This window comes from Helicoverpa zea, chromosome 21 (genome assembly GCF_022581195.2).
Source record: "Helicoverpa zea isolate HzStark_Cry1AcR chromosome 21, ilHelZeax1.1, whole genome shotgun sequence".
Lineage (NCBI taxonomy): Eukaryota > Metazoa > Arthropoda > Insecta > Lepidoptera > Noctuidae > Helicoverpa > Helicoverpa zea.
In genome coordinates, this window is record NC_061472.1 from 10,601,507 (window position 1) to 10,626,510 (window position 25,004).

At 40.2% G+C, this 25,004-nt stretch overlaps 1 protein-coding gene across 2 annotated transcripts; it reads right to left on the reverse strand.

Moving 5' to 3' along the window:
* Window positions 1-8,161: 8,161 nt before the first annotated feature.
* LOC124640997 (protein masquerade-like) lies at window positions 8,162-24,277 on the reverse strand. 2 transcript variants are annotated; one of them, XM_047179001.1, is made up of 11 exons: window positions 24,151-24,277; window positions 22,001-22,179; window positions 21,093-21,275; window positions 20,475-20,624; window positions 19,841-19,975; window positions 13,768-13,926; window positions 13,184-13,351; window positions 11,091-11,243; window positions 9,855-10,010; window positions 9,222-9,349; window positions 8,162-8,314 (listed from the first exon to the last, which is right to left on the reverse strand). In XM_047179001.1, the coding sequence occupies exons 1-11, from the start codon at window positions 24,230-24,232 to the stop codon at window positions 8,290-8,292; spliced, it is 1,518 nt and encodes a 505-aa protein (XP_047034957.1). In that variant the 5' UTR covers window positions 24,233-24,277; the 3' UTR covers window positions 8,162-8,289. The 2 variants fall into 2 exon arrangements, with proteins under 2 accessions (XP_047034957.1, XP_047034958.1); XM_047179002.1 differs by lacking the exon at window positions 19,841-19,975.
* Between the last annotated feature and the right edge of the window lie 727 nt (window positions 24,278-25,004).

The window sequence follows — 25,004 nt, forward strand, 5'->3', positions numbered from 1 at the left end:
CCGAATCAGATGTCCTGCGGGGCTAATTAAGATTATTATTAGATATCTCTTCCAGACCTCGGGACTACAGGGTCCCGGATTTTTGGAAGGCAAACATGAGGCCGAAGCCAATACGCTGAAGCCCTTTATTGTGATGGGATTCTAATGGACTAGGAATGGGGAAACTACGGGAAGTATGGCACCTGCCGATGACAATGTATTAAATACATGTAAAAAAGGCAGGTGGAGACTCACCACCTCACTTACTGGGCCCCCGGGAATCAGTCGCTAAATCGCAATAAGAGGGCAACAGGTGCATGAGCGGCTGAAGGGTGAGGATACCTCGGCGGACTTTAAATGCAGATCACGCGCTCCCTGTGGGTCCAGCATCACCGGCCCACTCGCCACTTACCACGAGGCACCTAATCGAGCAGGGCTGCTAATCCTGCTCTAGCGACTCCACTCTGGTGGGCCAATGAAGGCAAGCCAAGAGGCGGGAGACCTATCCCCCGTCGTGCTTCACTCCGGCCAGCCGGAGGTGGGGGACAGTGGGCACGCCACCATCGTGGCGGTAAGTCCCCTCTTTGAGGAGTGGCTCGGGAGGAGTCACGGCGCCCTCACGTACCGCATGACGCAGGTCCTCACCGGACACGGTTGTTTCGGGAGGTACCTGCACCGCATCGGTCGTGAGGAGGCGCCCGGGTGTCACCATTGTGCGGACAGCCCCGAGGACACGGTGGACCACACAGTCCAGGTGTGCCCCGCATGGGAGGGGCACCGCCGGGTCCTCGTCGAGGCTTTGGGCGGCGGCGACCTCTCGCGTCCGGCCCTGGTTCAGGCCATGGTCCGGGGCGAGAGGGAATGGGATGCCGTCGCCTCCTTCTGCGAAGCGGTCATGCTCGAGAAGGAGGAGGCGGAACGCCAGAGAGTTCGCACCTCTCATCCCGGCCGCCGCGCTGGACCAGGTAGACACCATGGGCGCCGGGTGTCGCGAGATGACTCCCGGCCACCGTAGGCGTGGGTCTGTGGGCGGTGAGTTCGGGTGGCTCATCGTCCCTCTGTCTTTCTAGACGACAGACCCGTGTCGACGGCGCGCGTTGTTCCACGCGCTCCTCAAAGAGATGTCAGCAACCCCAGCGGGGCCCAGCAGGGCCAAGGCCTGCCGGGGCTGCGGGTTTTTCGAAAGAGATACCGCGGCCCTGGTACTTAAAAGGCCTATGACGGAACACGACGATTTTAGTCAGTAAGAGTCTGACACTCCCTCACCGCTGCTAACCCACAGCGGGAGGGGTCATTTGATGATTTTACGTCGATAAAAAAAAAAAAAAAAAAAAAAGGTGGGGGACAGTATACTCTTTCTTAAATATTTTAATAGTAATAATTTCACTCGTGATACATATGCACATGACTGCGTGGTTATATGATTGATTACGAAATATATTTTATAGACTGATTTTGTGATTCCAAGCGTTTGATAGATAGGAATATAAATTAAAATGCAACTATGTATCTGTTTTATTGAATACCTGCTCTTCTAACAGATTATGACCTGCTATTCTAAATAGGGATTTGGTTTTCTATCTATCTACCTAATGTTTCGAAGGCACAAGTATGCTTAACAAATTCAACCACAAAAAAAATGTACATAACTTGAACTTTATGTTCAAGAGCAGAGAGTTTACATTAGCATTAAAAGTTGACGAGTACTGGGAATATTTGACGAGTATCCGTACAAATCAGACGACTATTGGTACAAATCGCCCTTTTTTTACTTTTGCCTTAATAAGTACATAAACCCATGAAAAAGATTAAAAAAACATTAGTTACTTAGAATAACGAATAAATACTCTATCACGTCATGCAAAAATTTTCATTTTCTGTTGAATATTTAACACACAGTAGCGCTTCAAAGTCGGTGATTTCCGAAATCCGACGAGTATTGGTACGTTTACCTTATGTACTTTCTACGTATATTTTGGATACCAACGACCGTTATTTGGAGGGGATGTTAAACTGTAGGTTCCGACTGTCATTGAACATTCCATTCTTGGCAGTCGTTATGGGTAGTCAGAAGCCAGTAAGTCTTACCAAGGGGTGTTGGGTTGAGCGGGTAACCGGGTTGTGGAGGTCAGATAGGCAGTCGCTCCTTGTAAAACACTGGTACTCAGTTGCATCGTGACTGGAAGTCGACCCTAACATAATTGGGACAAAGGCTCTTGAGATAATAACGACAATAATAATGAGATATAGGCACCGCAGGACATCTGAGGCTGATGACGGGGAGTAGCGACCCCGCGGGTCTATATATGCTGAGTTCTCCAGGGAGTGTATACTGTCCCCCATCTCCGGCCGGTCGGAGTGAACCATGACGGGGGTAGGTCTCACGCCTCTGGCTTGGCTTGGCCGTCCAGAGTGGAGTCGCTAAAGCAGGATTAGTAGCCCTGCTCGGAGGATAGGTGCCTCATGGTAAGCACAGGGAGCGCGTAATCTGCGTTTAAAGTCCGCCGAGGTATTCTCACCCTTCAGCCGCTCATGTCCCTGTTGCCCTCTTGTTGCTATTCAGTGACTGGTTCCCGGGGGCCCAGTAAGTGAGGTGGCGAGTCTCCACCTGCCGTTTTTACATGTACCTAATACATTGTCATCCACTAACATCCCATCACAATAGCCCAAGTAGCTTTCCTCCATAGTTAGCAATAGTTTAGCACAGAACCGGGGATTGTCTTTTTTTTAACGACGTCCACCGGGGATTGTCCTTGGATTCATTTCTATAGTGTATAAAGGGATAATCGTCGGTTTTGTGTCACCATTTCATTAAAGTTGTCTCAAAAGGACTTCAGCGTGTTGGCTTCGGCCCCACCTTTGCCTCCCAAAAATTTGGAACTCTGTAGTCCCGAGGTCTGGAAGAGACATACAAAATAATAATGAGATATAATGCAACAAAGTTAGAGAGTGGGGGCTCGTGACGCCACGTCTAGGTATGTAAAATTTGTACTAAGCAGTGACTTAACCCGAAAATCAAGCGTTGTTGTATCTTCGTTATTATTTGTTTGTGTGAGAGAGAAAAGAAAAATGCGTCAATAGAGAGTGCTTATCAGATTGAACCACTTTTGCTAAAACGTCATATCTTCATATGCTTCATATAGTCTAGCAGGGCTCCTGGAGTTCCACATCAGGTGTTTTACATCTTCAATTTTTATAAGTCAACAGAGAGTGCTTATCAGATTGAACAACTTTTGCTAAAACGTCATACCTCTATATGCTATAGTTTGGCTGGGCCCTGGAGTTCCACATCAGATGTTTTAGATCTTCAATTTGTATAAGTCAATAGAAAGTGCTTATCAAATTGAACAACTTTTGCTAAAACGTCATACCTGTATATGGTACAGAGAAGCTGGGCTCTTGGGGTTCCACATCAGGTGTTCCAGATCTTAGAATTTATTATCTCAGCTGAAAATGCTCATCAAATGAAACAATTTTTGCCACGGCACCATATTTGTATCTCTTATAGTTTTATTGGTCTGTTGGAGTTCTGCATCAGGTCTTCAAGTTTCGAAGATAAATTATAGCCTATATGTTGACCAGGCTTAATACTAATACAACGAAGAAAAAATCATTGAAATCCGTTCAGTAGTTCGGAAGATTAGCGTGTACAAACAAACAGACATACAGACATACAGACATACAGACATACAGACAGAATTTTTTTTTTGGATTTGTGCTCCATTACTGTTTCTAAACCCCACCCAATTATTATTTTTTTAATATATTCAATGTACAGACACAGTTTTTTTACAGATTTATTATATGTATAGATATATTTGAAGTAGACGGCGTATTTTCGGCTCCTTCTTGATTCTACGTAGATAATTTTTCTGTCAAAGTAATTTTTATAATTCGGCTGTTGTCAAAAATTAGTTTTCCTCAAATAATTTAGGTTATTTAGTGATCTTTTATCAGCGACTTGTTTTTCCCGTGAATTTCCCCACGTCCCGTGGAAACAGCTCTATGCAGCCGGCAAAAAAATTGCCTATTTAAAAATATTACCTGCCTCAAAAATGAAAATCGAACACTGATTTGAAATAGTTTTTCAAATAGGTTCAATAGTTTAAAAGAAAAAAAAAGAAATGTTTGCTCTTTACATATTAGTATAAATAGAAATAACAGTAAATAAATAGATTACGTCTGGCTTGCCAGGCATTTCCGAATTTTTTAGTAGTCGTCGATTATATTATTAATCGACCACCAATTTCCTGACATAAATATTTGGTATCTGAATATCTTGCAAGCTAAAGATGTTAAGGAAACTACAGGCCTTAATCATATTACTTCTTAAAAAATTTGTGTCTATGGAGTTTCTTGCCGGCTCTTCTCCATGAGACCAACTTTTTGGAACCATGCAACTAGTGTGACGTTTCATAAGAGCCTGCAAAGGCCTATTTGAAATAAAAACATTTGAACCGCATTCAATTCTTAGTGATAAAACCTTATTTATATATAACAAATACTTTAAATATGAGTACATAATACTTTGTTTGAAAACTGTATCAGATGTTTACACAAACAAACGTCAGTAGTATGTAATCCATCATAGTTGCGTGCGCGCAGTGCTTGGCCTCGGGTCGTTTACCCCTGGGACCTGAGACCTGTCCTGTGAGCTGTCACCGGCTGCTTTCTCGGAAACCTTAGGTACAACATATAATTCATACTTACTTAGATCAATTTTAGATATCGCCGACTGCAACGACAACATAAATACAAAATGTTTTAATTTTTATAAAAGTATCTATAGGTCTTGCCGCAATTTTCCATTAATTTTCGAGCATTCGATTTTCATATTTGATTTACAAATTATTTCCACATATTTTGTAGCCCCACCAGTTGTCTACAACAACTTTCAATATAATAATAGAAACTGCTCATATTACACTTTTATCTCACTGTTACACAAAAATCATTAATTAAATCAATAATACAAGTTACATATAATTTCGCTAGTTAACATAATATATTACAATATATTCAGCAGCCACGAAACATCGACTTTTACTTTTAAAGTGAACTGTGATTGGTCAATATTTGTCAATTCATGCGAGTGCGTCGGTAATTCGCACTTGTTAGAGATAGTACTCTTGAAGTGCGCATGGGCACGGCAATGTTCTAAATTAGTGGGCAAATAACTATATACAAACTAAATCAGCTTACCTTCGTAAGAAACTTCATCAATTTTTAGCAATTAGGTGAACCAAAAAAGCCCTTTCTAAATTTTTCACACATGCACCGGGCTTTTTTGGTTCACCTAATCCTAACATTACCAGACTTCAAGCTACCACGGAGAAAACTAAAGCAGAATTTATTTTGAAACGTTATTTTTGTCGATTTGGTTGAATCAGATAATATCTTTTTGAATCAGATAATTTTTTCAAAAAATACGGTGGTAGAAAAATTGCAAACTCACTCAAAGTAGAAGTTATAAAGCTTATAGCTTGAGAGTTTGGAATCATATTAATAGAGTGGTGCACTAAAACACCACATTAGAGATGTCCCAAGATGGCTTATCTTCAAGTTATAGTCCTACTGTGCAACCAGTGAGTCGATGTATTTTCAAACTAGCTCCACCACGTAATATTATGTTGGGCTTTAGATAATCGAATTGACCTGGAATTTGTATCTATGCAGAGCTATTAATAGTTAGAATTTATTGCCAAATTAGCTGTTTCCCGCGATTCAACCTGCGTCTTAAATTTTCCGCAACTAAATGAAAAGTCGCCTAGGTTCTAGACTGTCTGTATACCAATTTTGAATCGGTTCTGTAGTTTTGGTGTACAAGCGAGACAGACAGGCAGAGTAAATTTCACATTTTAAAATTTTATTTAATTTCTGAGAAGTTTAAATAGCAGATAACTTTTTTGTAAATGGTAAAGATAAATATATTACCAATGCAGACGGGTCAAGCATTTAAAAATGTTTAAAAACTATTTATTTCTTTAAATATTTTGATTACTATTAGTATAAAGCGTAACTTTTCAGAGCATCAAGTAAATAAAACACAGTTCATAGAGAAATAAAATCATTCACCCAATAAGCATAATAATGTGGACATTACGGTACATATTAGCTAGCTGGCAGTGGGTTCGAGTCCGGACCTGTTTCGAACTGTAAAGTGACGGTAACGGCTCGAAGTTAAAAGAGAAAGTTCTTGAAATAACGTTTAGTTAGTCGTGTGATCACTCGAGACACTATTATTTGCGTACCTACGTAATCGACGGGCCTAGCCTTTTACTATATGTCGGGTAGTATGGTGAAGTCGTCTCCATGGCAACGGCATAAATAAATACACAGTCTTTTGTTTTCTATTGCCAACAGTACCTACACTAGTTAGCAAAATTAAGATTTAAAATACTAAAATTTCATAAAAACATATGCTGTATAATACCAAAAACGATAACAACGAGTAGACCACAAAGAAAGGACAACAAACCGCACCGATGGCCGAAAGTACCGCATAAAATATTAATGGACTGTCAACGTATAAGATATCAGTAAAAACAAACAAATTAACATAATAAACCTCATACAATAAATACTTTTAAAATCAAAAGCCGTCGCCATATTTCAAGATTTCATTGACCAATAAAAGGATCACGTTCATTCGGCCATTAATCTTTCAAAAGTGGGGATATGTTGCGTGGGCGCAGCCGGCGGGATCAAAACACGACGGATCGTTAATTGTGCGGCCTTGCGGACTCCCACCGGGGTAACGGGACTTGCCAGACCGACTGGGAGCCACAGATTATTAGGTTTACGTGGAGAGAGGATGAAGGTTTTGTGCCGACAAAATCAGGTTCTCTTGGAGGGTCTGTTGCCATCGGCGTCACCAGCTAGAATAAGCAAATGTAATTATCATTAGCTAAAAGATTCCCTAATCCTAATGGGTTCTTTTTTCATGAAAAAAAAACTGCTTCTTAATAGGTCTGTAACTCTATTAAGATCCGAATGTGGTTTTCTATTCTTAGAGCAAAACCCAATTTTTATCCTTTGTAATCACGATGGCGTCCTTCTACTTATTGGTTAGAGACGAGATGTGCGAATAACGGAATTCTATTGGTTGTTTAAAAACTTCCTCTCTCCTCTCCACTTTAATGGAGTTTGAGACTAACGTGTTACTTCAATGGGGAATTTAGAGATCAATGTACAAGGAAACCCTTCAACAATTTCAGTATCCCAGACTCTGAAAGACCTAATACTGTCGAAAAATTAAAATAAATGTGTCACGTCTGCTCCTCTGTCACTCTTTGTGACATCACCGATATCAACAACATTACAGCGCGTGTTACATCGACTCATGCGCATGTATTGATATAATTTCAATACTTTAGTAACATCACTTTTTGTACAGCCGTATACGGCTCGGATTTACAGTTGCTTCCCATCGTCCTCGGGGACCGTTATGTATAAAATATACAATAAAAGTATTGTATTTCAATGTACTTTGATATAAGGGAGAAATATGTCAGCCATCTTTTTTTAATGACGTCATTTGGCCCCAATAAAAAAGATTAAAAGTCATTTATTCAAAGTAGGCTGAAAATTAGCACTTTTGGAAGATCTTTATAAAAGACAGCCCCCAAAACGCCCGACCTTCACCACTTCCTATGTGTGTTTACTTTACTGATGGGGAAGTAAAGCAATGGCCATTATTTAAAAGGTGTCGATAGATTATATTACCTCATCATCACCATTTATCTAGCCTCTTCCCTACTGCTTGTGTCGGCTTCCAGTGTAACCAGGTGCAGATGAGTACCAGTGTTTTATAAGAAGCGTCTGCCTCTCTGAGCTCCTCAACCCAGTTACCTACCTGGACAATAAATATTAGCTATGAAATCTTTTAAACATCAGTCATTATTTGACGAAATCCTGACTTCATATATGCGAGCCTAACGGTTTCACCCGCATCACCATTAATGCTGCTTCAATGCAGGATAAAAAGTAGCCTCTACGTTCTCCAAATCTACCTCGATAGGCATTACTGCCAAGGTCATTCTGGAAGTCAATTAAGAAGTTTTTTGATTCAAAAGTTACATTTCATTTCAAGCAGATGATATCTACCTATGTAAATTAGAACTTCAAGCTGAAATAGACTTCACGTATCCGGGGAAAGTTCAAAAGAAATAAAACAAATCAATCGCATTTTTTGTAAATGTTTAGTATTAATTTCTCAAGCAATTCCATAAAATCCAGCTCCTTCAAACTGTCTTAGTAGACAAGTAGGCATGTTCTAGTCCAGTCAGGCACCTAGCTCACTACGTAGTATCACTGCGGATACACTTCATTCAACCTGCAAAAGTTGCAGAAGGGCATTAGTTTATTTATTTATCTCAGGCATCTTAGGCCAATTAGGTGATCTTCACACTGCCCCGCATCACGCTGCATCTTGCGTGTCGACGCACCTACGCGCGTTCCTGCGGGAGTGCAGATCTGCATTATCGTGCGGGTTTTTCGCGCACTCACGCGCGTAGGTGCGTTCAGCAGATTCACGCACGGCGGCTTCCATTTTCAAATATACACGTCACGCCCATTCAAAATCACAGTGGTTCAGTGTGCCATACCTTGCGTCTCGCCCCGCAGCTACGCGCGGGGGTGCGTGTTTCTCCGCGTGTATGCGCGTGATCCGCATGAACGCGCGTGGATGCATTTTCAGTGTGTTGGACTATGCGTGTTTTCCATACAAACGGAGATATTTACAAGCAACAGAAAAAAACGCATCCACGCACTACGCTGCATCATGCGGGGCAGTGTGATAATCGCCTAACTGTACATTATTTACTGGTTAGGGTATCTGGTTGGTAGGGAAATTATTTAAATGTGTGTAACGACTGAAAACTGAAACGTCTGATAGATTTCTTTTGTTTTTGCAATTTTGAATATATTACCCAAGAAGTGCAGGAGTCAAAGAGAGTGTTATAAAGATGAATGGTCAATAATCCTCAAATAATATAATAGCCCAAGAAGCTGCGACTGTCAGACCTGCGTTATTTTACAAAGACTGAAACTTTGTGTGTGCATATAAATTACGTACTTAAAAAATAACGTAAGTCAGGTAGTCGCTGGCTTTCGTCTTAATGGCGCTTCAGAGATGTGGTTTAATTTTACGTATGATTAGTTTTTAAGGTTAGTGGTTAATTTTTATTGAATCTCTTACATTCAGCAATGTACAATTCAATAAAATACATTAAAAAATATACCTAGTATTAACACAGCACTGCCAGCCCTCGGGCTCGCACTCGGTGCCGTCCACCAGCTCGGCGGGGGGGTCGCACCGCACCCCCAGCAGCCGGTGGATGCACTGGCCCGGGCAACGCGGCCATGTCTCCTGCAGGGAAGGAATAACGTTACCATCTCCACTTTTTAAGGTTTTTACCGACATTTAAAGTATAGTTTTGAATCCTGCTAATAACGCAAAAAAATATGTAAATAAATATGGGAATCGAATGAGCGAACGTCATTTGCCTAGACCTAGACCGATAGGACTGGACAGAGATCAGGCGCAGGACCAAAATTTACATCCAGGCTGCATTGTGAAAGTTTTTAAAACCCACAAAGCGATTTCGACCCAGGAATCGAACCCAAGACGTCATGGTCAGCAGCTGTGCTTACCACAGCTAGACCAACGAGGCAGTTCAGCTTTAGAATATATGCAAGCGTTAAATAGACGTGATTTTGAACATCTTTGGCAGAAGATGTTCACAACGAGAAGAACGGTAAAAGGTATCTATCTGACCTCCTCAACCCAGGTACCCGGTTAACCCTTGGTAAGACTATTATTTGTCACACTTTGTGGTTACGCATCCTTTAAATATACTGATTTGAATACTCACTACAGTAGTAGTGGTAGTCTTAACAGTCGTGGTCGGTTCGTCCGGCGGCAGGCAGCAGAGCATGTCGCCGGGACACGAGGCATCTTCGTCCACTTTGGCACAGAGCAGGGAGAACAGCCCTGACTTGCATTCACCCGCGCAAGGGGGACCCCGCCTCTGTTTTATAGATAAGGACAAAAACATATAAAATATGTATTATTCTATGATTTAATGTTATAATATTTATGTATAGTAAGTATTCGCTATGGGCCTTAGATGCCTGAGTCATTATGGCTAATACAATATTGTAAATGCTAAAGTTACTATCTGCCTATCACGCTTTTACAAACTACAGGGGCCCGATTCTCCTAAGTTAATAATGTCAAAATCGAATAGAAATCGAATCGCATTATGATCGCAATAGCCGTTTTAACCATATCGGGCATTCTGCTACTAATATAAGACGAATCGTATTCCAACGACATTCGATTGGTTTGCGATTGGTCTGCTATTTTGGTGATTTTGGTCTATACGGTAGTTTGCTCTACAATCATATTGCAATAGTTAATCATTTGCAGACAAAATGATTCATTATTGAATGACAGAAAAGGATAAAAACGTTTATTTCAAAGAAAAAATAGCGGAATGCCACATATGTTTCAATCGTAATCGAGTCGACATTGGATCGCAGTCGGACGTGAATCGTATGTTGCTTAAGTAAAATTAGGAGAATTCGAAATCCGATTCAAATGAAATCCATGAATATTAACCGCGGTATTAACCGCGTCCCGAAGGAACTATCTTTCAGCCATTCTTATGTGAGCCCGAACAAATAAAGAAATTCACTTCTTTTTTCTAACTATCCTACTAATATTATAAACGCGAAAGTTTGTATGTATGGATGTTTGTTACTCTTTCACGCAAAAACTACTGAATGGATTTTACAATAATATAGCTTATACATCAGAATAACACATAGGCTACAATTTGTAAACATATTGTTCGAAATACTAAACCTGTGCAGACGAAGTCGCGGGCACCAGCTATATTTCATAAAAATTAATCCCTATATCCCTTGGTCACGCCATTACGCATAAACGGTTGGACTGATTAAGCTTAGAGGGGAGGTAGCTTAGACCCGGGAGACAGACATACGAGTTTTTGCCACCATGCGGTTACGGGAAGCAGTTAACTCGGAACGCGGGTGTAACCACTTGCAAAATCTAGTACCTAATAAATAAATAGATACGGACTTACAATAATACTAAAACTGGGTTGTTTAGTGGTGGTTATCCCGTCGAGGTCATAGCAGCACACCATGGAGTTGGGACACTCCCCTTCTTCGTCCGGGTTGTAACAGTGACTGTTCACCGGGTCCACGCAGAAGTGACTGCATGGCTTCGGCGGACTCTGAAAATCAGAATATAAAAATGAGACATTAAAAATGAAAATATAAAAAAAAACAGGTAAACGTACTTATTTGTTCTGTTTTTACTTCGAAAGATATTTGATAACTTAATAATACGTCCAAGGCCGACTTCGGCCACGGCGGCTGATCTCCTAATATGAGATCAGCCAGCTGCGCAGGACTTATTATACTTAATAGTGCACAAGCTTTTGCACAGACACAAGTGCACTCCCTATTCCTTCACTCTCAACCCGATGGGACGCAGGCCCGCCGCTAGCAGTTTGTTCGCCCGCGTGCAAAACTGATTATGCCGCCCTACAACTACATATTATACTGGGCTTTGTCAAAAATGAAAAAATCGTTAAGCACACAAAAATACCCCAGCAAATTAAAAGAAAGTATCGGAAAAAGCCGCGAGCGCGAAATTTTTTGAGTTTTGGGACACAAAAGTACCCAAAGCGGTTAAATAAAAGCACTATAGGTAAATTGGAAAAGCCGCGAGCGTAGCGAGCGCTAATTTTTTTGAGTTTTGGGACACAAAAGTACCCAAAGTGGTTAAAGTAAAGCACTATAGATAAATTGGAAAAGCCGCGAGCGTGAAATTTTTTGAGTTTTGGGGCACAAAAGTACCCAAAGCGGTAAAAAAAAGCACTATAGGTAAATTGGAAAAGCCGCGAGCGTAACGAGCGCGAACTTTTTTGAGTTTTGGGACACAAAAGTACCCAAAGCGGTTAAAGAAAAGCACTATAGGTAAATTGGAAAAGCCGCGAGCGTAGCGAGCGCGAATTTTTTTGAGTTTTGGGACACAAAAGTACCCAAAGCGGTTAAAGAAGAGCACAATAGGTAAATTGGAAAAGCCGCGAGCGTAGCGAGCGCGAAATTTTTTGAGTTTTGGGGCACAAAAGTACCCAAAGCGGTAAAAAAAAGCACTATAGGTAAATTGGAAAAGCGGCGAGCGTAGCGAGAGCAAAATTTTTTGAGTTTTGGGACACAAAAGTACCCAAAGAAACCGTGACTGAAGCGAGCACCAGTGATTTTTGTCACTTCGGTGCCTCAACTTTTTGGAGGACTGAAAAAGTAAGCGCAGAATAAATTAAAACGTGCAAAGAAAGAACCGCGAGCGAAGCGAGCGCTTTTTTTCTAACTTTAAAGAATTCAGAGGGGAGAGGGTTGACAGTCGGACTGTGTCACCTCGCTCAGTCCCGTGGCGATGCGTGTCTCGGATCTGCACTGCGACTGGTAGTGAACCTAGGCTTTGCAGATTACAAAAGCACTCTCCGTGGATGGTCCCTTTTGCCCGTGCCATCCTGGTCGTGCAGATATGTGCCGACCGAGATGGCGCCCCCTAGACGTGGTACCCGGGGCGGACCGCCCCCGCCTCCCCTTTACGCCGCTACTGACGTCCGTGATTGAAACTATAGCTAAATTACTTAGTCTCTGCTGGAGCATTATTGATCTTAAATAGTTTTTAAAAATGTTTTATTTTGAAAGTGATTTTTCAACAGATGCTACTGAAACCGGCAGTGTAAGTAATATTCTTAGCGCTATTGCTGTTTTCGGAAATATTGAAATGAAATAATTGGTAAAAAGATATTTCGATTTGCCGCCCCCTAGGACGTGCCGCCCGCGTGCGGTGCACGCCATGCACGCCCGCTTACGGCGGGCCTGATGGGACGGCAATCCGACACGACTGGAGAGAGATCATGTGCAGGACCGACATTTACATGCTCTCCAATGCACGGGTGAATCAATCACCTACTTCCAGACTACGGGCTGCTTCGTGAAAGTTTCTAAAACCCACAAAGCGATTTCGGCCCAACCCGGGAATCGAACCCGAGACCTTGTGCACAGCAGTCGCGCTTGCGACCACTAGACCAACGAGATAAGAATTAAGACCCAGATGTAGGTACTTTTTGCTCCAAAAGGATACTTGATAACTTACAGGAGTACTAATAGTAGTGGTAGTGGTACTGGTAGTGGTGGAGGGCTTCAAGAGTTTGTCGAGACAGCAGCCTTGCTTCCCAGGACACACCGCTGCATCAGCGAGGTTCTGGCATCTGAACACCGCGGAGAAATGGTCCACGCACTCCCCACGGCACATGTGGCTGGCCTTTGGAAATAAATTAATAGTTAAAACACGCTTATATACAAATGCACGTAAGTTTAAAAGTCCAAACAAAGCAATACGATATATTTTTCTTCCATTGCTCTCTGTCAGTCGTCATACTAACATCCACTCCCTTCTTATTCATGTCCTCTTTCAGGCAATCAATCCATCTTTTCCTCGGTCTACCACCGCCTCTCCATCTTTCCACATTCATACTTAGCACACATCATCAGATCAGCTCGACAGTACCATATTAGTCCTCCGTGACCATATTATATTGTAATCAGAATTTAAATCACTATATCTTTTAAAAAGACCGCATCAAAATCCGTTGCATACTTTTAAAGATTTAAGCATACATAGGGGTCAGAAAAAGCGACTTTGTTTTATGCTATGTAGTGAAGATTATGAATACTCACAAAGTTGGAAATAACAGTAGTACTAATGTAAGTATCGTCGATCTCGTCGAGGCAGCAGCGAGTCATCCCGGGGCACGCGCCAGCGAAGTCCACATTGCCACAAATATCATGAATCGGGTCCACGCAGTCACCGCGGCATTTGTTCTCAGGCCGCTGTGTCTATTTTTCATTTGTAAAATACATATAATTAAAGACTAAAATCTATATATACATATATATATATATATATATATATATATATATATATATATATATATATACATATAATAAATCTGTAAAAAAACTTTGTCTGTACATTGAATATAATAAAAAAATAATAATTGAGTGGAGTTCAGAAACAGTAATAGAGCACAAATCCAAAAAAAAAATTCTGTCTGTTTGTCTGTATGTCTGTTTGTTTGTACACGCTAATCTTCGGAACTACTGGACGGATTTCAATGTTTTTTCTTTGTTGTATCGGTATAAAGTCTGGGCAACATATAGGCTATAATTTATCTTCGAAACTTGAAGACCTGGTGCAGAACTGCAACAGATCAACAAAACTATAAGAGATACAAAAATGGTGCCATAGCAAAAATTGTTCCACGTGATGAGCATTTTCGGCTGAGAGAATAAATTTGAAGATCTGGAACACCTGATGTGGAACCCCAAGAGCCCAGCTATACTGTAGCATATACGGGTATGACGTTTTAGCAAAAGTAGTTCAATCTGATAAGCACTCTCTGTTGACTTATAAAAAATGAAGATCTAAAACAAGTGGTGTGGAACCCCAAGAGCCCAGCTACTTTGTAGCATATACGGGTATGACGTTTTAGCAAAAGTTGTTCTATCTGATAAGCACTCTCTGATGACTTATAAAAAATGAGGATCTAAAACACCTGGTGTGGAACCCCAAGAGCCCAGCTACTCTGTAGCATATACGGGTATGACGTTTTAGCAAAAGTTGTTCAATCTGATAAGCACTCTCTGATAACTTATAAAAAATGAGGATCTAAAACACCTGGTGTGGAACCCCAAGAGCCCAGCTACTCTGTAGCATATACGGATATGACGTTTTAGCAAAAGTTGTTCAATCTGATAAGCACTCTCTGTTGACTTATAAAAATGGAAGGTCTAAAACACCTGATGTAGAACTCCAGAAGCCCAGCTAGACTATAGCATATAAAGGTATGACGTTTTAGCAAAAGTTGTTCAATCTAATAAGCACTCTCTATTGACCTATAAAAATCGAAGATCCCAACACCTGATGTGGAACTTCAAGAGCCCAGCTACACGATAGCATACATAGGAATACCGTTTTAGCAAAAGTTGTTCAATCTGATGAGCACTCTCTGTTGACTTACAAAAATCGAAGATCTAAAACATGTGAAGTTGAACTCCAAGTGCCCTACTACACTTGAAATGACGTTTTAGCAAAAGTTGTTCGATCTGATGTATATTTTCTGTTGACTTATGAGAATCGAAGATCAGAAACATCTGATGTGGAAATGAAAGCTATCCCTAATTTCACTGTATAATCATACAATAAGCTGGAAGTACCTCCAAGCGGTGAAGGCGGTAGTAGTTTAGGACAGACTTTCAATGGTGATGCTATATCATCGTCAATGTTACTCTTTTACTACAAAACTTTATAGAATGAATGTTCGAGTTTTAATGCTATTTGAGTGTTGTATTCTTTTCCATTTATCTTCGTGACAGGGTAGCCTACTCAGTACCGCGAGGGGCGAGGAGGCAGTCAGCTAGATTTTAATTGATCAAGTCATCTTCTTCTCAATAATACTATTACCATGGCTAGAAAAAGGTCGAATCTTTTCCAATGTTCCTAGGGAGAGAATCATAAGATCCCAAAGATATACCGAAGAGCGTTTGGAAGGACTTGATGCTGTTCGAGAACATCAGTCTGCAACTTGCTCCGAGGTAATCTCATCGGATCGCGAAGCGCGCTTCCGTCATTGGCATATTTACGCATCTACATCATATACATATATCTACATCATATATCATCTGCCTGCTGTCATTGCTGTCAGCCGTATACATTATGCTCCCGTATTAAATTTGTTTAAAAATAGTTAATTACCTGTATCTACTGAAATCTAATTACAAAAGTGAAGAAAATAGTGCAATACGTGTGTGGAAGTGTTATCTAAACGATTTATTCGACGTAAACTGCATAAACACAACTTTAATAAGTGAAATAAACTTTGTGACTATAATAGCTTTGTTGAGTGATATTAACCACTTATTTTGGACAAACAAAACTAGTTACTTGGCCAATAACACTGTGAGTTTTATAAACAATAAAAACAAAACGTAATAAAGAATAAAAACTAAATTTTATAAAAGTGATACTTAGACAGTGGGTAAAAGCAAACATTAATATTTTTCTAACTTGACGGGTAAACAATAATCTTTCCGCTCCAAAGAGTCTACAGATTAACAATTTCATCAACTCGATAAGACGTCGCGCTGGCCTAGTGTTCTGACTACCGACCTCACCAGAAGTAACTTCTGTGGTCTGAGTTCGATCCCCGCATCTGGATTGACTTTTTGTGAATGTTTGAGGTTAATATTATTTGAATTCAATAATGAATTTCTTCGAGAATATCACGTTCAGAAAATCAAATACTAAGCATCGTTCACTGTCACAGACTAATTCGGTAGAAACTAGTCCTAACAATTCTAAGATAGATGGCAGTAGCTGCAGCTTACCAAATATATCCACAGATGAAAATGATGCGCAAGTTCAACAGCTTCAAAGCCAAATACAACAGCTCAATTTGCAACTAAATTCGGCACACGAGGAGATTCAGAACCTAAATCTCGAAAACACTTCACTAAAGAAGACCGTCCTTGAACTGACATCTAAATATGATATTTTAAAAAAAGCTGCCATAACACTAACCAGTGAAGTAGGCACTCCTGGCAAAAGCAAGAATATACCTACCTCATCAACTCCACGTTCTAACTCTCAAGGGAGAAACAAGAAAAAGCATTGTAATAAACTCCCCTCCAATGAAAACCTAGACTCTAGCAAGACTTCAGTTATTATACCCAGAAACCATGTGAACCAAATAACAGAAATTGTAAACAAACCAGTAAAGAATAAATTATGTGTTGTAAGTGCTAATAAAGTTAATAAAATTACATCAATAGCTGAAGAAACGTTTAAAAACTCTCAAATATGTCACTATATTTTGCCAAATTGTGGTATATCTCAACTTATTCATAATTTAGATAAGAAAATATCGGACTTTTCAATGTCCGACTATTGCGTTATCTTGATTGGTGAAAAAGACTTTCAGCAAACAGAAAACTATGTAAATATAATTATAGAATTAAGAGAATCCTTGCTTAAAATTCAGCATACAAATGTAATTTTATGTGTTCCTACCTTTAAATTAAGTAATTTCTCAACTATGTTTAATTGGCGAATCGAGACTTTTAATAATTTACTGCATCTTGATCTTCAAACTTATGGTTACGCGACTGCATTTGACACTAACTTCGATTTATCGTATGATTTTTCTATGTTCTCAAAAATCAACAGAAGGATAAACGATCGTGGAATGCGCAATATCTTTAATAACTTACTGCTAACTATATCTGAGAATTCAACAAAAGGTGATACCTTAATTAACGAAAATGATAACAACGTCGTCGCATCTCCAAGTCGTGAGTTTTTTCTTTGATTCTATGTATATTTTTCACCAAAACATTGCTGGACTTATAAATAAATCAGACCTCTTAAATATTTATATTCAGGAATTGTTGAGTCAGCAAAAAGTAGTTGACGTTATATGTATAACCGAGCACTTTATAATGTCAGGCCAAGAAAAATTATTATATATTCCTAATTACAAGCTGGCGGCATGTTTTGCTAGACAGAATAAAAAACGTGGCGGTGCCTGTATCCTAGTAAGAGTTGGACATGAGTATAAAGAACGACCTGACGTAATGAAATACTCGATATCAGGAATTATAGAATGTTGTGCTGTAGAATTTCCTTCTCAAAAAATTATAATTATTTGTGTATATAGACCTCCTAAACTATGTAATCTAAGTAAGTTTTATGAAAATTTAGATCTTATATTAAAAAATGTGTGTAAAAAACCCTTTCCAAAAGTAATTTTATGTGGAGACTTCAATATAGATGTGTTGAACAGAAATAGAATCACCTCAGAATTTGAATGCTTTCTCAGGAGCTTCAACCTTAAATTAGAAATTAATCAGCCAACTAGATTTATCAGTAATACTTGTTTAGACAATTTTGCACATAATCTTAAGCAGAACTGCCAACATGAAGTAACTGATTTTGGATTATCTGACCACACTGCTCAAATGATGAAGATAAAAGTCAATAAAACTAGTCAAATAAAATCATGGAAAACATTAAAACGAGATGTAAATCAAGAGAACCTTATTAAATTTCGATCGCACCTCGAAAGCCTTTCATTTTCTGATGTATATAATATAGAGGATGCTAACAAAGCCTACGATAACTTTCTTGATATTTTCCTACTGTTACACGACCTCTGTTTTCCATGCAAATTAGTTACTGTGAAATCTGAGAAAAAAATTAAATGGGTCTCTCGAGGGATACGCATATGTAGCAAAAAACAACGGCAACTGTTATGGCAACAGAGACTAAAACCTACTAGTGAAAACAAAAATAAATTTAAGATTTACTCAAAGAGTGACATAGACGTGACATCACGAGCCCCCACTCTCCGACTTTGTTGCGTGAAATCTCATTGTTATTATTGTTATTACCTCAAGAGCCTTTTCCCCAACTATGTTAAGGTCGGCTTCGATGCAACTGAGTACCAGTGTTTTACAAGAAACGACTGCCTATCTGACCTCCACAACCCGGTTACCCGCTCAACCCAATACCTCTTGGTAACACTAGCAATGACAGCTCCTCCAAAAACCGGTCATTGGTGTCCAAAATATTCTTAGAAAGTAAGTACATACGAACTAAGAAAAGTTGCATTGGCAAATACTTGCCAGACCTGGAATCGCAGTCACACACTCATACTTGAGAGATTGGTTCCCTAAACACTAGGTCACCACTACTTTGTTATTTAAGGGTCCGTTCAGAAAAACCACTTAAATGCGGACTAATTACATAGAATCTTTACTTTTATCCCTATGGTCACGCCTATTGCGCTTTACTTCTTAGCGTTTTGTTTAGTCTGCTGTGCTTTTGCCGTTGACGTACAAAAGTTAAATATATGGAACGTTTCGAATGATTTTGCGTATTCCGTTGTTTTCCCGTCAACGGGCCCTTTGAATTCAACATCAGACGATTCAGATCTTTAATTTTGCTGACCCCGTAGTCGCTGGCATAAGGGACAGGATCCGCGTACGAAGTCGCGGGCAGAAGCTAGTATAAAATATAGAATTAAAAGTCAGACAAATGTACTTATTTGTAAGTTACATGTGCTTTCTAAAAATTCCTGTACTTTAAGGTGCAAAACATCTTGAGGAACCTTGTATTTTGAGTCTGAAATTGCAAATCTGCCCTGAGCAAGCGGGGTAATTAATGCTCAATCCTTCTCTGTTTGAGAAGATGCACAATGGGACAGTCATGCCCAAGTCCAACGACAACATAAACGTATGTTTTCTTAAAACTACTGATTTCTATGAATTTGCACGTTTTCAAAGTAAACAGTTGTTTCTTTTTTAATTTATGTTTAATGTATTGTTCGGTATTCACAGAAATGTATGTAACCTAAAATTAAGTAAAACTTAAAATAACAATAATACAATAATAAATATTATTTACAAATTATTAAAAAAAAGGCATGGAATTAAAAACAAGTATTAAAAAAACTCAATACAATGCAAATTCTTTGACCGAAGTATAGGCCAGTTTTTTGGTCACGAGTGGACTCCACTAATCGCATGCAAACTGCACCGACACAGCTTGCCGTACTGGGAAGGTAGCAAGGGACACCCTTGCTCGTTTCCACCTTCCCAGTAGCAGTTGTTTTAAGAAAAAACGTATGATAAAAACATGTATGTTGTCTTTGAACTTGTGCCTAAAAAGGCTGAAGACGTTGTTGAAACTCACAGGAGAAGCAATAGAGGTACTTGTGTTTCTCTCCACGTCGTCTATACAGCAGAGTTTCTCGCCGTCACACGAACCATTGCGGTCCCATTTAAAGCAAAAGTCTGACATAACCTTATGGTAGCAAAAGCCGCGACACTGGTTATAAACAAAAAGGCTTATTAGCATACACACATATAATTAGAAATGTATTTCCTTGCTGAGAGATGGGCAGCCGCCTCTTCGAAGCACAAAAATATCCCACATTGCGTTCACCAATACGCACGCCCGGCGCGGTGAGAGTGGTCACATCCCCCCAGCGCGTGGGGAGGCCCAAAAGTTTGTTTATATTTTCCCAATTTTAATATTATTTTATACCTTACTAACGACCCGCTCTGGCCTCGCAAGGGATAACATTACCTATTTCCACACTATTTAATGTATGTTATTATACCTACATATAAACCTTCCTCTTTAATCACTATATCTGTTAAAAACAGTTGTGTAGTTTTGCAGATTTAAGCGTACAAAGGGACACACTACACAGGGACAGAATAAGCGACTTTGTTTTATACAATGTAGTGATTAATAGACGAAGGGTATTCTTCGAGTTCACAAAGTATTGCGAAAGCCAGTAGGGTTCTACAGTGAAACTTACAGTTGTAGTGTTAGGTTTGGCGGTGGTCTGCTGGAGGCGGTCGAGGCAGCACCGGTTCATACCGGTACACACCGCTTGCTCGTCCAGCTTGTCGCAGGAGACTGCGAACACGGGAGACACGCAGTCTCCTAGGCATTTGGGGCCGGGCTTCTGGTTTTTACAAAAAATAGGATATTAATAAAATAAAATAGAATAATGACGGTCAGACCGACTTTCGGTCTCAGCGGCTGCATAAGTCTTGTGAACTCCCTATTCCCTCACTCTCATGGAACGTCGAGACGGCAATCTTACACGACCGAAGAGATAGCAAGAACGACATTGACGTGCTCTCTGGTACAGCTTCTGGACTTTAGACTGCCCTGTTAAAGTTTATAAAAGTAGATATGTCTACACGGTGCAGGTTAACATGCGCAAGTGACAATTGACAAGTGATAAAAGCACGCGGGTGGGTATTTTGCTTTGATACATACGCGAGTCGCAGGACCGGCACGTTGTAAAGTGCATGTGAGGCGCAAGCTACTTGCACCGTGTATATGCACCCTTAAAACACACAAATCCGAACGAACTCTACTATATTTTCCTGGCCGACAAAGATAACCATTAAGCTGACTGACTCACAGGTGTAGTAGTGGTGATCACTTTGGTATTCGAGGGTGTCTCCTTGATGACGCAGCAGATTTTGTTGCCGTAACACGCCATATCGTGCTGGACGTGGTCGCAGAAGAGAGAGAAGACTCTGTCGACGCAGTCGCCGGTGCAGGGCCGCTTAGGGCTTCGTGTGGTCGCTGGCATCGTCGGTGGCTGTGGACAGTTATGTTACAGCATTAGTTGAAAGATTTTCGGCAAAATTAGAAAGAAAGAAAGAAAGAAAATATTCACGCCGGTGTGACACATAGACAAACAAAAACTATAGTAAAAACTGAAAAAAAAAACTGAAAATAAACGACTACAACAAGAAAACAAAGCGAGAAGAAAGTATACAAGGGGAAATAAATGCCAAGGGGAAATAAAAGGGGAAATAAATCACATCAACGTGAAACGGCCCTTGCTCAGTATACTGCTGAGACCTTCGGGACAAAGCGCAGCGCTGATTTTCATTCACCTTGTGTTTGGAGAAAAGAACGCTGACAAAATTGTGCTCATTGAAAGTTTGTTCAGCGGCATTCTACCATTTCCTCATTCTAGCATCATGTAAGAAGTAGTGAATTGGGTGTTTTATGTCTTTGACCCTCAAACACTGCTGATTTTTAGCCTACTTTCAATAAAAGTCTTATGGCGTGTGGAAGACTTTGCGAAATGTTTGGTATTATAAAGCTGGAGAGTCATTAAACTTAATATTTACACTTATATTCCACCTTCCACTGGAAGCCGACCCCAACATAATTGGGGAAAGGCTCGGGAGATGGTGACTCCATCTTGTTTTTGTAAGACATAGAACTACTTTTCTTAGAGAGCATCATTTTTGTTTCTGCTTGTGTTTTTGGCTTTAGAAATGTCTTTTGTCTCAAGAATGTCGAAATACTTACCGAAACTGTCGGCCTCTTGATATCAAACTTCGTGTCATTAATCTCTCGCAGTATGGTGCTGGTCTGCTCAGACACGCAGCAAACCTTTCCTTTGACACACAAATCCCGGGCATCCATGTATGCCTCGCAATATTGCGCGATACGCAACGCTACGCAAACCCCGGGACACGCAATGTTACCTGGGAAGATGTAGCAGAAATTGCAACAGTAGAACAATACAAACAATTACGTAATAAGCTATTGTATAATCCTGCAATCTACTATTAGAGTGTCCGCGTATTGTGTTTGTGTTTATATCATTCTACAATTTAATATTAGAGTATCAGCACACTGCAGACTTTTAGTCGGCCGATAGTTTGTTTGAGCTCCTAAGTCGGTATGAAGATGAATGGTAGCAAAAGCGTTACTATATAGGATCAGCTATTTTGGTAATATAAAATCGACTTAAAACTATGTGTGGAATAAACATTTTGTTAAAAAAAATTGGCAACCATCTTGCCAATTATCAGCCGACTGTTTAGTCTGCAGTGTAAATTACGATTAAAGAATATTCTATTCAAGAAGTGGATCAGCATTTATCATCATCCTTTTGCACTTATTCCAATTTTGGAGTCATCAAGTCTTCCTCATACATACTCTTCTTTCTGACGTCATCTCGCAAGACTTTCCAGCCATATTGTTACCACCTTTCTCATAAGCCATCCATTATTTCCTTGAAGCCACTTGGATGTTTAGACAAATTGCATTATACTCGTACCTACATACAGATACTGACTCAATACCATACCTAGTTAACTGAGCATTTATATTGCATACAGTCGCGGACATTTAATGGTTGAGCCAAATGAAACTGTTTGAAATTAACCCGTAAAATGAGTGAATTTTACCATTTAACTGAGGTTCAGGATTAAGGTCCAGTTGATCACCTGAAGTTCCTAGTCTTGCGTCTTTCCTAAGTGTACCTAATTTTGCGAATCTATTACACTAAAACCATTAGTCAGCGACTGTACCCAATGTTTATGAAAGCCGACAAAACCACAAACAAAGACGAGTGCTAAAAATAAATACACCACTTGGAAAAACCCGATGATATGTATGTATTTGTACCGACAAGATCATCGACCCCCGAAACAACCGGACCAATAGGATCCACGATGCCTTTGGAGTATAATGGTTAGTTCAGTTATGACTATAAAAAATGAGACTTTCAATTTGAAGCGAAGCTGTATGGCTCGGATAAAGAAGACTCTGATGATTGAGGTGCCAAAGATTCCCTCAGGACATGGTAACTGTACAGTCTTCAACTGCTGCTCACTTGGGGTAGATACAACATAACAGTTTGATCATCACTGTTGGGATTTACGACCCCATTTTTTTCCGGTGGGAACTTCCTCCGCCTGGGGAGGGGCGAAGGGGCGTGCTGGCTAAAACCACCCCGGTGTCTCTCCTTGCACGTGGGCGCGGGGCCACGGGAATCCAAATTCTTCCGCAGAGGATTTACGACCTCAACATCAATATTCCTTGGACCTGCACACTAGGTCTGCAAGGTACCACGTGAGTAGGTCTAGGTACCTGTTCAAAGGGCTTCGAAGTGTATCCATCAAAGCAAAACGTACTGTTCCCAACTTCCCTCGTAATAACAACGTATCTTCTAATGCTTCAGCGTTGTTAGCATTTAAACTAATGAGAATACCTGTAAAGGCCTAGAAATAGGTATGGTATTGTTCCGTAGGTACCGCAGTATAGGCAATATAGGTACTGCAGTAATCGTATCTATGTAGGTATCGGAAAAACTTTTCAAATTATTTAGAAGTGCCATATCAGGTCTAACTCTAAAACTTCAGGAAACCCTAATCAGATGGACCAATAGGAATGACACTTAAGGCAATGAAAACAAAAGATGATCAGGCACTGTCAATGCTTATCACAGAGGATCCTCAAATTATGGTCATATTTCACTAGTTACCGATAAAGTGTCTGTTAGTTCTCTGATGCTATCTACCAGATAACGGCTGTATATTCTGCCAGAGAGACCAGAAAAACCAAAGCTATTTAGCTAGTTTATCTGCGGGAAAAGGTCCTGGTCCTATCAGAAACTGAATCAGTAACCGGTAAAACTGGTCCAATGTTTTCCAACTGTCACTTCTTACCAGGATGGTGTGTCACTGCGGCTACGGTGGTCAGAAACACAATTCGCGCCAATAACATGATGACGTCACAATTATACAGCATCTTACATGACGCGTCCACTGTCCGACTCGGGCGCTTGCGCACTGCTATCCTACTCTGTGGATGTAGGTACGTACCTATGAAATTAGTTCGCGCGGCCGAAGTTAGGCGATTGATAGCACTATTGAATGTGTTGTTGAAATTAGCCAAAACCTACGACTAATCCTTACTACTATAATGGATGTGAAGGTATCTAATTGAGATATATCTGAAAAATGAAACAGCTGAACCGATTGAGATGACATTTTACACAGAGATAGACCTGTGTCACATGCCAGATGCAAAAAATAGCTTATGTGGAATTCTGATGTACCTATCTGAAAAATGAAACAGTTGTACCGATTGAGATGACATTTAACACAGAGATAGACCTTCACATAGGCAATTTTTTTTCGAATGATGGGAGTGAAGTGCAAAGTGGTTGATACCGCAAACTTTAGGTAATTCTAATAATAATTAATTAAAAACTTAAATATATAGGTATCTTCATATTTGGCTCAAGAGGATATCAACATTTGGCAAACAAATATAAATGTCCATATGATACCGATATGGGTGCCGATATTCGTTTCAGCCAATGACTTAATGGCGAAGAGCCTCGACTCACATCCAAAGAGGCTTTCTTTAGGATCCGTTCAGACAGACCGGCTCGGAGAGGAGAGCAAATTCTTAACACGTTGAAAATCGATTACTAGGTAAGTATTTGTAGTAAGGTTTATTTTTGGATGTGCACTGCTTTTGTCATTAAGAATGCTCGAAGGTGCTCGGTGTGAAA

Excerpts from the sequence above, each read along its gene's own strand:
- LOC124640997 (XM_047179001.1), bottom strand. The coding sequence starts at position 24,232 with ATGCTGTATAATTGTGACGTCATCATGTTATTGGCGCGAATTGTGTTT. Across the intron at positions 20,625-21,092 it reads TGATCACCACTACTACACCT|AAGCCCGGCCCCAAATGCCT; the intron begins GTGAGTCAGTCA and ends TGTAAAAACCAG. Across the intron at positions 19,976-20,474 it reads CCAAACCTAACACTACAACT|TGTCGCGGCTTTTGCTACCA; the intron begins GTAAGTTTCACT and ends GTTTATAACCAG.